Source organism: Schistocerca serialis, chromosome 9 (assembly GCF_023864345.2).
Source record: "Schistocerca serialis cubense isolate TAMUIC-IGC-003099 chromosome 9, iqSchSeri2.2, whole genome shotgun sequence".
NCBI classification, from domain to species: domain Eukaryota; kingdom Metazoa; phylum Arthropoda; class Insecta; order Orthoptera; family Acrididae; genus Schistocerca; species Schistocerca serialis.
In genome coordinates, this window is record NC_064646.1 from 477,670,500 (window position 1) to 477,683,973 (window position 13,474).

A 13,474-nucleotide genomic window follows, 5' to 3' on the forward strand; every position below is an offset into this window, starting at 1 on the left:
CACAGTATCAAAGCTATATGTGTTAACTTAAAAATACTCTGATAAGCCAAAAGATTATGACCACTGCCCACTGTGACGTCGGATGCCGCCTGATGGGGTTGTGGGCACATGACGCAGTGATAAAAGTATTTAACCGGAGCCCACACGGACAAAGGATCATCCTAACGGAGATATGGCCTGCAAATGAGGAAATCCATTGAGATAAGTGGCTCTGACAAAGCACAGATTATTTATTATTACGCAGAGCCTGTGAACGAGTATCTCGGAAATGGAGATGCTGGTCGAATGTTCACGAGCTACTGTCGTGAGCGTCTATGGAAAGAAGCAGGACTGTTAAACTACCACTAGGCGCTAAATGGTTGGACGTCCGCGATTCTTCACAGGACGTGGGGTTCGGGGGCTTGTCTGCTCTGGTAAGTAGGATAGACGACGATCTTTGCATCTCTGCCGAGAGAGTTCAGTGCTGGAGCACCCACAAGTGTTTTGGAGCACATCATCCATCATACATTGCTGAACATGGAGGTCCATGGCAGATCAGCCTTTCGTGTTGGTATGATGACCAAACGACGTCATCAACGGGTAATGGACCATCGGAATTTGATCGTCAATCAATGAAAACGTGTCGGCTCTTCAGGATCCCTGATATGCAGAATTAGTGATTTACTTCATTCCAAAGACGGACAAACAAGCTATTAAGCAGGTGTTCAAAATATTTTGCCTCATCAGTGTGTGTATCGTAGCATCACATACTGATGTTTGTGTGGGATGCATTTTTTCTATTAATAATTTTATAAATTTAAATACCATAATCTCGAAATTATAGGTGTTATCATGCAATACAAACCTTCTTGGTCTTTTTATCCTCTGACTACTTTTTCCGTCTTTTCACAATATTCATGAACTTCTCGAGTTGTATTCACTCTTTGGTTCACAGTCCTTGAGCATTGCAGCTGCTGGGGACATGTAAACTAGCCTAAAGTTAGCAGACTTACAGTACGATATCCCATTAACGTAATACCTGACCTGACCAGTTCAATCACAGTCCAGTCATCCACTCTATTCCTAATTTTACGAGGTGCATTCAAGTTCTAAGGCCTTCGATTTTTTTTCTAACTAACTACTCACCCGAAATCGATGAAACTGGCGTTACTTCTCGACGTAATCGCCCTGCAGACGTACACATTTTTCACAACGCTGACGCCATGATTCCATGGCAGCGGCAAAGGCTTCTTTAGGAGTCTGTTTTGACCACTGGAAAATCGCTGAGGCAACAGCAGCACGGCTGGTGAATGTGCGTCCACGGAGAGTGTCTTTCATTGTTGGAAAAAGCCAAAAGTCACTAGGAGCCAGGTCAGGTGAGTAGGGAGCATGAGGAATCACTTCAAAGTTGTTATCACGAAGAAACTGTTGCGTAACGTTAGCTCGATGTGCGGGTGTGTTGTCTTAGTGAAACAGCACACGCGCAGCCCTCCCCGGACGTTTTTGTTGCAGTGCAGGAAGGAATTTGTTCTTCAAAACATTTTCGTAGGATGCACCTGTTACCGTAGTGCCCTTTGGAACGCAATGGGTAAGGATTACGCCCTCGCTGTCCCAGAACATGGACACCATCATTTTTTCAGCACTGGCGGTTGCCCGAAATTTTTTTGGTGGCGGTGAATCTGTGTGCTTCCATTGAGCTGACTGGCGCTTTGTTTCTGGATTGAAAAATGGCATCCACGTCTCATCCATTGTCACAACCGACGAAAAGAAAGTCCCATTCATGCTCTCGTTGCGCGTCAACATTGCTTGGCAACATGCCACACGGGCAGCCATGTGGTCGTCCATCAGCATTCGTGGCACCCACCTGGATGACACTTTTCGCATTTTCACGTCGTCATGCAGGATTGTGTGCACATAACCCACAGAAATGCCAACTCTGGAGGCGATCTGTTCAACAGTCATTCGGCGATCCTCCAAAACAATTCTCTCCACTTTCTCGATCATGTCGTCAGACCGGCTTGTGCAAGCCCGAAGTTGTTTCGGTTTGTTGTCACATGATGTTCTGCCTTCATTAAACTGTCGCACCCACGAACGCACTTTCGACACATCCATAACTCCATCACCACATGTCTCCTTCAACTGTCGATGAATTTCAATTGGTTTCACACCACGCAAATTCAGAAAACGAATGATTGCACGCTGTTCAAGTAAGGAAAACGTCGCCATTTTAAGTATTTAAAACAGTTCTCATTCTCGCCGCTGCCGGTAAAATTCCATCTTCCGTACGGTGCTGCCAACTCTGGGATGTATTGACAATGAACGCGGCCTCATTTTAAAACAATGCACATGTTTCTATCTCTTTCCAGTCCGGAGAAAAAAAATCGGAGGCCTTAGAACTTGAATGCACCTTGTACTGCAGCCAGTTTCACAACTCTTAAGTGTTTTAATTTTGTTTGTGCTGCTACCAGGTCAGCTTAGAGTTATATGAGCAGCTGCTCCTTCTTCACAATCATTGTTAACTAAATACCGAGCCCAGACTCAACCCAAAGCGAAGTCTACAAGAGAATTATTTTCTGCGTTCGTATTGTGACTATTCAAATACATGCAAGCAGCAGATATTACTCAAATGATACTACATTCGTCAGTACAGCTATGTTCTAATGAACAACGATCACATATACTGAGTTGGTACTATTAGCACCTGCTAAAACACACCAATATGGTGAAGTGAGCAACATGTAGGAGAAACTACTGTAGTTTTTAGATATTAGCTTTTAAAACTTGAATACATTTTGTGTGGAGTGCCCAAAATTAACCATTTTCTTTGAGAATGCATTTTCCCTGTAGTTACCTATATCTTTCACAACTGGCAAAACTGTGCAAACCCTAGCTGTTTCCTGAGTCAGGCCTGTCCAAACAGGAAGAAATTGTTGCCACTTACTCAAAAACTCAACAGCTCTGATCAGAAGTCTATATGGTAAACACCTCAAAACTTCAAAGACGAATGCTGACACGTCTGATTTCTTAACTGTATCAAAAGGTATCTGTGTTCTGTCCGCAAACCTGTAGAACATCTGTGCAGAACCTGTCATTAGGAATGCTCTTGATTCGTGGTCTGATGGCATATCACTTGATGGCAGAAGTAATAACAACCTCCGATTTGCTAATGACATGGAACTTTTAGCCAACAGTGAAGATGAACTTGCTTAGCTACTAATAAAAGTGAAGGTCATTAGTCTATCATATGTATTTGACTTCAATCTCAGCAAGTCCAAACTCATGATAATTGATTGAGGAGCACAAGTCGTGCATTCTTTCATCTATCTTGAGTCAACCATCTGTTACAGAGGGAACTGTGAAGATGGGACAGGAAGCCAGATCTGCGAGGAAGAGTATGAAGGAGCTTGTCAAATCTGGCAGAGTAGAGTAATAATGAAAACCAAAATGGTATGACTGATTGAAATACTTGTGTTTTCCATCTTCATTTATGGTTGCCAAACATGGAGACTTAAGGCCAGAGACAAGCAGTGTATCAAATCATTTGAGCTTTGGTGTTGGCACAGGACGTGCATAAAATGGACTGAAAGAAGTGTCCATTACTGAGCAACTCAGTATCTCCAGGTGCCATTCTTCTCGTGTCAATCAAAAGCTTCTCCAGATCTTTAGCCATGTTGTGAGAAGAGCTGGAGAAAATGCAGAGAAAATAATCATGGAAGGGAAGATGGACAAAGAGAGAGATGCAGGGGAAGAGCAGCGATGAGGTGCACAGATCACACCAAAACGCAGGTTCGAAGAGAAGCTGGTAACCATCCAGGAGACGGTTCGTTAATGGGGTCACTATGCTGAGCAATGAGTGGTGGTGATAACAACGACTCCAACATGAATTAGGGCTGTATATAATTGTTTCCTATCCCTTAAACAAAATATAAATTATCAGAAATACTAACAATACCAAAACACTAAAAAATACAAAAGAATGTATATGAATATTTGAACAATAATAGTTTTTATGAAACAATTAATAAAAGAGACCTAAAATTCCCAATATAGGGCGCAAACTGCAATAAAAGACTAAAAAAGCCATTAATTTTATTTTCCAATTTGTGATAATCCATTTGCCTAGTATTAGTTTGAAATAAAAAAGTCTCTTTCACTTTACATGTTATTTTATGCAAACAGAGAACCATATTTTTTACAAAATGAACTACAAAGATATAAGAGTATATTTTCTTCCTGTGTTGGTACTGCTTAAAATCATGAAAAATTTTTTCTCCGAATGTTGAAGTACTGTAGAGTATAACCACAAGATTTCACATAGTTTGCATGACAGATAAAAAAATAGTTATTTATTTTCAAAATATTAGCAAGTGCCATTTTTGCCATCACAATATGAAAAACAACGAAACTCCCAAACTTGAAAGTGCCATAAAATGGAAACAGAGAGAGAGAGAGAGAGAAAATGCTAAAATTTGGTATGGTTTCTTAGCTCCCTGAAGAAGAGGAAACAAACAAAGCTCCATACAAACCTGAGATGTAAGGTGATGTGAATGTCTTGACATGAAATGACTCTATGGTAATCACACATGGGTGTGATTCACGTGTTGCCCTTCCCACTGATACACCATACACTATCTGGTCTACATCTAGATGTTTCCAGTAAGAGGTTACTAGCATGGCACATTTCCAGAAACAGCCAGCAAAATCAAAACTCTGTCCAATTCTTGTAATTTTCAATATTTTCTCTAGGCTATTTTTGGAATAAATGTTTCCAAAAGACAGAAGAACAAACAATTCCAAGAAGTCTCAAAAACACATAAGAAAAAACTGCAATCATGGTTCCATCAAAATTGTTTGAAAATAAATGTAACTATGGCCAATACAACACAATTTGGATCGAAACCATTATAATAAGTGAAGTAAAGGTGGCTTGCAGTGTTCAGGATATCACACAGGCAAACTGTGTTAATTTATTAGGTCTAAACCTCGATAAAAATACATAGTGACTACTTAGCAAATAAACTTGACAGCTTAGCATTTGCAATGTGTATTTTGGCAGTTGCTACAAATGCACACACTAGGAAGATAGTCTGTCAATGTTACTTTGAGTCAGTTATTTTTTTATGGTGTAATCTTCAGAAGAAATTCAAGAAATGCTATGTGATTCCCCATATTACAAAAGAAAATAATAAGGAATGTGTGTTGCCAAACCACAGTTATCCTGCCAACCACTGTTTCAAAATTTATAAATACTATCTATTCCCTTCCTTTATTCTTATATAAAAATCAGTGTACTCTAAATCCTTTCAATTTTGATTACAACTACAGCACTCACCATGAAGAGAACTGTAAACTACTAACACATCATTCAAAACTCTATACCCAAACGTCAGAGTATATGCGGTTACAATATTTATAGGAAAAAATAAAAGGCAGTCTATGTTCAACATGGGGCTTGGTTCACTGAAAAGATTGCTCTTTACTCGTCTGATGGAAAAGTGTTTTTCTTTTAAGAATTTATTGACACCAGTTTCATTGTTTGAACAAGGCAATTATGCATCTTATTTCTTTGTATGGGAAACTGTACCATTATTTGTGCAGCAATGCCTCAGAAATGTATATAAATAATACAAAATTTTGTATTTCTCCTCAAATTTGTTTCTTATTGGAAATCTTGCTATATTTACAATACACCAAACTGAATGATTTGAAAACTGTATGTTATGAAGTGAATAATTCACATTGAAAGAGCTGCTGCCAAATGTCTAAAGACACAGTTGTGACAGTGAGTGGAGAAAACATGGCAGGTTAGTCACAACAAAGTGGAAAATGATAATACACTCTTAGACAAAAACAACAACAAAACCACAAAGGAATTTTCCAAATGCGATGGAAATCTGTAGATGTGATGTACATGCACAGACAAACAAATGTTTACAATTTCAGATAAATTGGATAATTTATTCAAGAGAAAGAGCTTCACAAATTAAGCAAGCCAGTAATGCATTGTTGCACCTCTAGCACTTATGTAATCAGTTACAGTTTTACATTGATCGATACAATTGTCACATGCCTCCCTGAGGATATTGTGCCAAATTCTGTTCCGTTAAAATTTTAGATCATCAAAATCTTTAGCTGGTTGGAGGGCACTGTCCATAGTGCTCCAAATGTTCATAGCTGGGGACAGTTCCAACGAACTTACTGGCCAAGGTCTGGTCTGACAAGCACAAAGACAAGCAGTAGAAACTCACACCATGTGCAGCTGATCATAACGTTGTTGAAATGTAAGCCTTCAGGTGGTGTCCAGGATGGAATAATAGAGCTTCTGAGATGTTGGGATTCAGTCAAAGAGAATAAGGGGACTGTACTGAATGACTGTAAAGATATAATGAAAAAAAAGTTGAGATAAGGAAATAACTTGTAACTATAGATGGCTCTCCCTCCTTTCAGGGTTGTTGAAAATTATAGTATGGAATACTGAAATTTCTTTCTGATGGTAACATTTTAACAACAGCTTAGTTTGCATTCTGTAAAGGCTTCTCTGCTGAGAAGGGAATATATGCTCTCTCAAATTCAGTTCTAATAGACTTAATCAAGAAAAATTACCCTGTTGACATTTTCTGTTATCTTTCCAAGGCCTTTGATTGTGTGCATCATAAAATTCTGCTAAGTAAACTAAATTGGTGTGGCATTACCAATCTGCCTCTTAGTTGAATATTTCCAATGGAAAACAGAGGATAACATTAGCAAATGATACAAAACTAATAAGATGAAATTCAGAGTTGGAAAATATTAAATATGCAGTTCAGTGCTTGGCTTACTTATGTTCTTAATCTGCATAAATGATTTACCTGCAATACTGAAGGACTTTTCAAAAACCGTTTGCTGATACACAAGTATACTGATAAAGGATCCAAGCAAATCCATAGTGGATCCTTCCAGTACAATAATAGAACAGGCTTACAACTGGTCATAGACAACAGCTTAATCTTTAATATCACAGCAATTCATACTATGAAACTCCAAACAAATAAAAATTACTTGCAGGCACCAGTCAAGGTCAACAGACATACACTGGATGAGGCTCCATGTGAGAAGTTTCAGGATTTCCAGATTGATAATAAACTGAGGTGGTACCAGCATGTGGCTAGGCTAATCAAACAGCTCAGTTCTTCATTCATTCATTAACCACTCCTTCTACAGTCATGGACTTGGGAACATAAATATGTCTAACAATCATCCATGCCATAATGTGCATTTTAACAATTTTTATATCTGTCATTGCTGTTTTGGGATGTGTTTCATGTGAGACCTCAAGAGATGATTTATGGCCAGGTTTGATTTCAGCCACTTTCTTCTGAACAGGTACAGTGGAGAAGCAGACTCCTTATAAAACTGCATGAAGTTTTTATGAATATCAGATACTGAAAAATCGTCAAAATTGAAGAAGACCGTGCCACAAGGCCAGAACTGTGCTACAGAGATTTAGGAGCATGATACAGAAATCACATTGACATCTTGACCACCAAATTTGCTCGATCTGAACTCAGTTGAACAGATCTAAGACACTTTCAGGCACAAACACTGTGCCTACATATACAGACATGTAATTTATGAGAATTTCGTCATACCGGCATAAACTAAACACCTCGCAACACACACTCTTCAAAACCTGCTGAGGACTCATCGAACCTGTGGTATGCAGAATCGTTGCTGTGTTGAGTTCCAAAGATGGGCTGAGCCCTTTGAAATAGGTTCATAATGTTTTGGCTCATCAATGGTATTCACCACTTCATACAAGAAATAAAACATCATTCAAAGATGCGCATGGAAGCTGGTGGTCCTGCTTTATCAATTTCATCAGTCACAAGACTATGGCCAGTGTTTCCTGGAATGCAAAAGCTACTGTTGTTGCTGCTTACTATGCAAAAGTTAAAAACTATAAATGGTCAATACTGCTGAAGTCTTTTCTACAGAGTGGATATGAAATAATTAAGAAATAGCACGGACTGTGAACTGTGAATTTACTTTCAAAACCTTTTCTTAAGAATTTACTTTATTTACCAGCGATTCATCGAGAACATTAGCACATTTAATCACAATATGTGAGTGCGGAAGTATTTGCCAGTGGGTAACTGATGAAAACAAATTAAATTTCTTTCAACAAATGGAAATTTTATTTCTAAAACCTTTTTTTTTTTTTTTTTTTTTTTTTTTTTAAGCAAACTTCAAATTATAATCAGGAAGCACCCTCAAAATATAAAGTTACAATTTTATTCAGAGGCAGAAAGACATATGAGCTTCCACGCTGAGAACCTTGCCGCTGCCTTTTGACATGACCGTAGTCACGACCGCTCACAGCAATCTCTGAAAGACTACACTGGTGCAAATCTGCAACACACCAGATTACTTTAAACTAAAAATTTTAACAACTCACACAAGCACATAAACTATGCACCCCATAGAAGGGATGGAAATGGTACAAAACACTAACATTAAAAAAATTAACTTGCCACCAAAGGTGCAAATAATTAAAAAAAAAAGTATTACAGTGGAAGGTTGGCAACTTTATATACTACAATGACCATTTAAATAAAAACCCATGAAATGCAGTCTTACATAAAATATACAAACATGCTCTACATTATACATATACTGCCTCTCAAGATGATAGTCAAGATAAAAACATATTTCAGGAATTTGGCCATTACACTTCAAGCAATACATTCGTTAACACCGAATCCGACAAACATGACAGAGGCAGCTATTAACGTATGGCAGACTGACAGACACTAACTGCCTAACAAATGCGGACAAGAGACAGATGAGTAAGCTGGGGACGAGAGACTGATCAAGAAAACAAGTAGAATGTAACAAGTAAATGAAACAACATATCATGAATCACTTAACTTCTAATAAACTGCGATGTCTGGCGAAGACCTGGTGCAGAACCCCCAAAATACTCTCCTGAACCGTCCGCTGCCAGCCGCTTCAACGGAAGCAGGAAGGCGCGCCAATCTCCCGTCTCACGGCGTCGCAGCTCGTGCCAGCCAGACCAATGTCGTGGGTTGACTGCTGTTGCTCTCATGTCGGCCGCGAAGCCACTACCCCTCGCTATATGGTGCGGCCCACTGGACTCACGTGGCGACCTCACATGCGCCGACGCTCAAGAAGGACAAGTCATCTTGTATCCCAGTGCGCGACGGACCAACCGATCGATCCCATGTCCAATGACAATTACCTGAACAAACTCGAGCAGACTGGCGGCCTAACACATACTAGCAGTCCGGATGACAGACAGACACTGACTGCCCCACACTGACCCGGCTGACCAACTGACCAGACTCGCCGCCTAGCGAGCTCATAGCGCCCCTTAAATGCACATGAACTGGCTACCTTTCCCCTTTCTCACCAGAGGGAGACACCAAAGCTGCGATTGCCACAGTGACGCCACTGCCAGAAACGAAGGGCAACTGCTTCACACTACGCACTGCAACGCACTCTTCAAAACAGCAATTTTTACCATGGCTCAGACTGGAAATGGGCAAGAGTAATCATTCCCTGCTCCTGCCAACCCTAGTCTTTCTAGGTCTCTAATGACTTAATTGTGGATTAGACATAAAATCTTAATTTTCCTCTCTTGGTTATTTTACTTTAGTAAGTATCGGTGTCCTTACAGACACATTGAAAATGCATTAATAAGTAAACAACAACCAATTTTTTTGCTCATATATTGAATGATACGACAGTCTTAAATAGAGGGTAAAAAAGCTCTTTCCATTGGTATCGCACAATGGAACGTCCACCCCTGGTAGCTGAGTGGTCAACGCGACAGAATGTCATACCTAATGGCCTGGGTTCGATTTCCAGCTGGGTGTTGTGTTGTCCTTATCGTCATCATTTCATCCCCATCGACATGTAAGTTGCCGAAGTGGCGTCAACTCACAAGACTTGCAGCAGGCGAACAGTCTACCTGACGGGAGGCCCTAGCCACATGGCATTTCCATTTTACACAACAGAACTACCATCAGTGGGTTGGGTTAATTGTTAGTGTACCATGTAGAAGCAGTTTATAACAGCTCCACATTTCTTCAAGGTATTTCATTGTAATCACTTATTTCTGTATCTGTTATGATGCTCTCATTTGCTACAGATTGTTTGTGACTAATGGTCTTAGTATCTTACTGTAACTGTTCACACTTTTATATGGGCTCCATAATTAACCACACAAAATAGACTTCAGAACTATGTATCACCAAATGTCTATGCAAAGGCCAATTACAGATCACAAAGCTGAATCCCAAAAAAGTGCCAAAGAGTGCAATGCCACTGGTTCGGTGTGAGAACATATAGGGGTCATTTGATAATGAACCCCATCTTAGACAATGTGTGCCAAACGATGTGCTCCAAACACTTGTGCTTGCAGCAACATTGCATTCTGCTGCTAGATCTGCCACAGATCACTGCCTATCCTGCTTTGCAAAGCAGGTAAGCCCCCAACCTCCATGTTCTGTGATGAGGTGTAGATGTCCAGAACATTGTAGTGTACATGCTTTCATCACTCTTCAACCAGCTTCCGTGCATACCTAGGACAGAAGCTGACCAGCTTCACCATTCCCTAGATGCTGATTCCCATTCACTGGACCATTACAATGTGCCATTGTTAGTATAATGCAAGTGTATAGGTAAAAAAATCTACTCATCAAGTGGTGACAGGAGAAAACATACAGAAAAATTAAGAAATGTGAAAGCTTTCAGAGCCAGTGGATCATTCTGGCAGAAGAGCCAAAAAGGAAGAAAGAGGGAGGAAGCAAACTGACTGGTGAGGATTGGGAGAATTTACCTAGAACCCCATGTCAGAGGAGACTTACTGGACAGTCCAGTAAATCTCCTATGACCCAGTGTTCTTGGCGACTTTTTAGAACTCTGCCCATCTCCTAAAGCCCACAGTGCTTTTCCTTTATCCCTCTTCCTTCCCATTCTACCAGAAAAAGGAGCCACTGGCTCTGAAAGTTTGCACATTTATTTACCTGTTGTATGTCTATGTTTTTCCTGTCACCTCTAGGTGAGTAGATTTTATATCAATCCAGTTACATCATATTTTCAAATATTGATTATTTGACCACTGTCAGTATTACTTATGTCAGAGGATAGCCTCATTTGTACCCAGTATTAATGCTGTAATCTTTCCTCATTTGTAGGTGCTCCACTTATCTACTTTCTGTACCACATCTCATGCCTGCAATGCGATCAGGGATCAGTGAATCTCATGGTAGCAGTGGTCATAATGTTTTGGCTCCTCAGTGTGTATGTGAATGGGAATATGGGAGAAGTGTTTAAATTTGTGAATGCTCTTTTCTTCACTCAACTTGCTACAATTATGTAGATAAACATTGTAAAGAGCCTGTGAAAATACAATACACAACATTTAGAAAGCACTGAAATTGTGTTAAGTATGATACTGCCAATCTCAAGTTGTGTGTTTAGTTAACAAATAGTGGTGATTTGCAGTCAAATGAGATTGATTGATAACTGTCCATCTCAATGGCTCCTTTGAAATTTAATTCTCCAGACTGTGAGAACGAAAATGTTAATGCACTTGTGACATTCAATTCCAGCTCACCTACATTCAATAATTATTTTTTTCCACCCACAGATGACAGTGGAGATCTGGTGAGTCATATGATAACTGCAGCCATGGCCTGGTGTGATGGCTATACGGCACCATTACTGGTCCCACTAAATGGTTGGCTTCAACCTCCGTTACCCTTGCAGATTAAAAGTAAGTAGATGGCCGGAAATATTACAGCACTTAATTCTGAACATACATGTGATTGCTTTTCATATTTAACTTATGACTTGTACTTAAATGTAACTATTAATAACATTTCACGTACTGCAATTTATAGATGGATATAAAACACTAGAAGTTCGGAAGATAGGAGATGAGGTACTGGCAGAAGTAAAGCTGTGAGGGCGGGGCATGAGTCATGCTTAGGTAGCTCAGTTGGTAGAACACTCGCCCACGAAAGGCAAAGGTCCCGAGTTTGAGTCTTGGTCTGGCACACAGTTTTAATCTGCCAGGAAGTTTCATATCAGCACACACTCCGCTACAGAGTGAAAATCTCATTCTGGAAACATCCCCCAGGCTGTGGCTAAGCCATGTCTCCGCAATATCCTTTCTTTCAGGAGTGCTAGTTCTGCAAGGTTCACAGGAGAGCTACTGTTAAGTTTGGAAGGTAGAAGACGAGGTACTGTAGGTGCCCCGGTGGTCCTGGTCGCCTACGGTGGACTGGATGGCCGAGCGGTGACGTCCCAGTTGTCAGGATGCTAGGTAATGGCTGTAGAAGCGTCAGAAACGCCAAAGAAGCATTATTAATTCATAACACCTTTATTCCTGTCGAGTACAATGTGGCTTGCTGATATCAACGACCTTCCCCGAGTCCTCACTGACTCGTAGCGATGACACCAGATTCGGGCCGCGCAGTCTTGCTAGTGCAGCGCCGCGTACTGTGACGTAGCGGAGGAATATCCTTAACTTCAGCCGCGTGTGGCTGGCGGTGTCCAGCTGGCCGGCCGGCTCGACGGCGGACAGCAGGTAGCTCCGGGTTGGAGTCCCGGTGACGTCAACGAGAAGCGTTCTCGTAGTGCGGAGTGTACTCTATCCCATCCCGTCTTCTTCCCTGCTCCTCCTGGTGGCTCGTCCGCGGTGGACAGGCGGAACGGGCTGCAGTCCCCCAGCGTTGTCGGCTCACCCAGTTGAGATGGCGGATGCACAGGGCCTAGGCCCCGCATGATCTCGACGACGGCTCACTGATGTGGTCAGCATTGGCGGCGAGCGCGTCTGCCGTGATGTCCGCTAATCCTGGGTTGATGATTGACAGCGGCAGCAGAGAGGACCAGAGCTGGTACTGTCCCCTCACGTCTGCTGCTGGATGGGCCGCCCCTACTGCAACATCTCCTTAATAAAGATTACCATGTCGATCACTGAGCTGAGTGCTACGCAGCAACCCAGTACACATCTGACTGCAAGTCTAACTGCGAGTGGGAGTGCTTTGTTGCTATCCAAGCTGGCGTATATAAAGGAAGCACGAGCGACGTCCTGACGTCATGCTCGTTTGTAATGACCGCATTCGTTCCACTTATACTGCTGACTCATCTGTCGTACTCGCCCCTTAAGTGTTCTTGCGACAGAGTTACGTGTTGTTGCGGCAGACTTAAGCGAAGTTGTGAAATGCAGTACAGCTGACGGTATACCTCTGTCTTGCACTCTACGGAATTCTCCATCTAACACAAACCCGCGTGCTAAGCAATTCTCTCTCGCCTGTTGTGTGTAACCAGGCCATTGCCCCTGCGTGACGACACATTCCATATGTGCGCAATCCTCTTAGCTCTTGCCCAACCTTCTGCCTCTGGCTCTTGCAATAGGCAACGAAACTTTGACAATATTCCACATTTCTAACTCTTTACTATTCCGTGACACTACACATCCCCTTCC

The 13,474-nt window shown here is 41.3% G+C and overlaps 1 protein-coding gene across 1 annotated transcript in view; it reads left to right on the plus strand.

Moving 5' to 3' along the window:
* The window catches only part of LOC126419723 (protein qui-1), a 918,484-nt gene that overhangs the window by 692,609 nt on the left and 212,401 nt on the right, over positions 1 to 13,474 (plus strand). Inside the window, exon 12 of the mRNA XM_050086903.1 lies at positions 11,633 to 11,758. Coding sequence (XP_049942860.1) covers positions 11,633 to 11,758 — 126 coding nt within the window. The remainder of the gene's footprint in view (positions 1 to 11,632; positions 11,759 to 13,474) is intronic.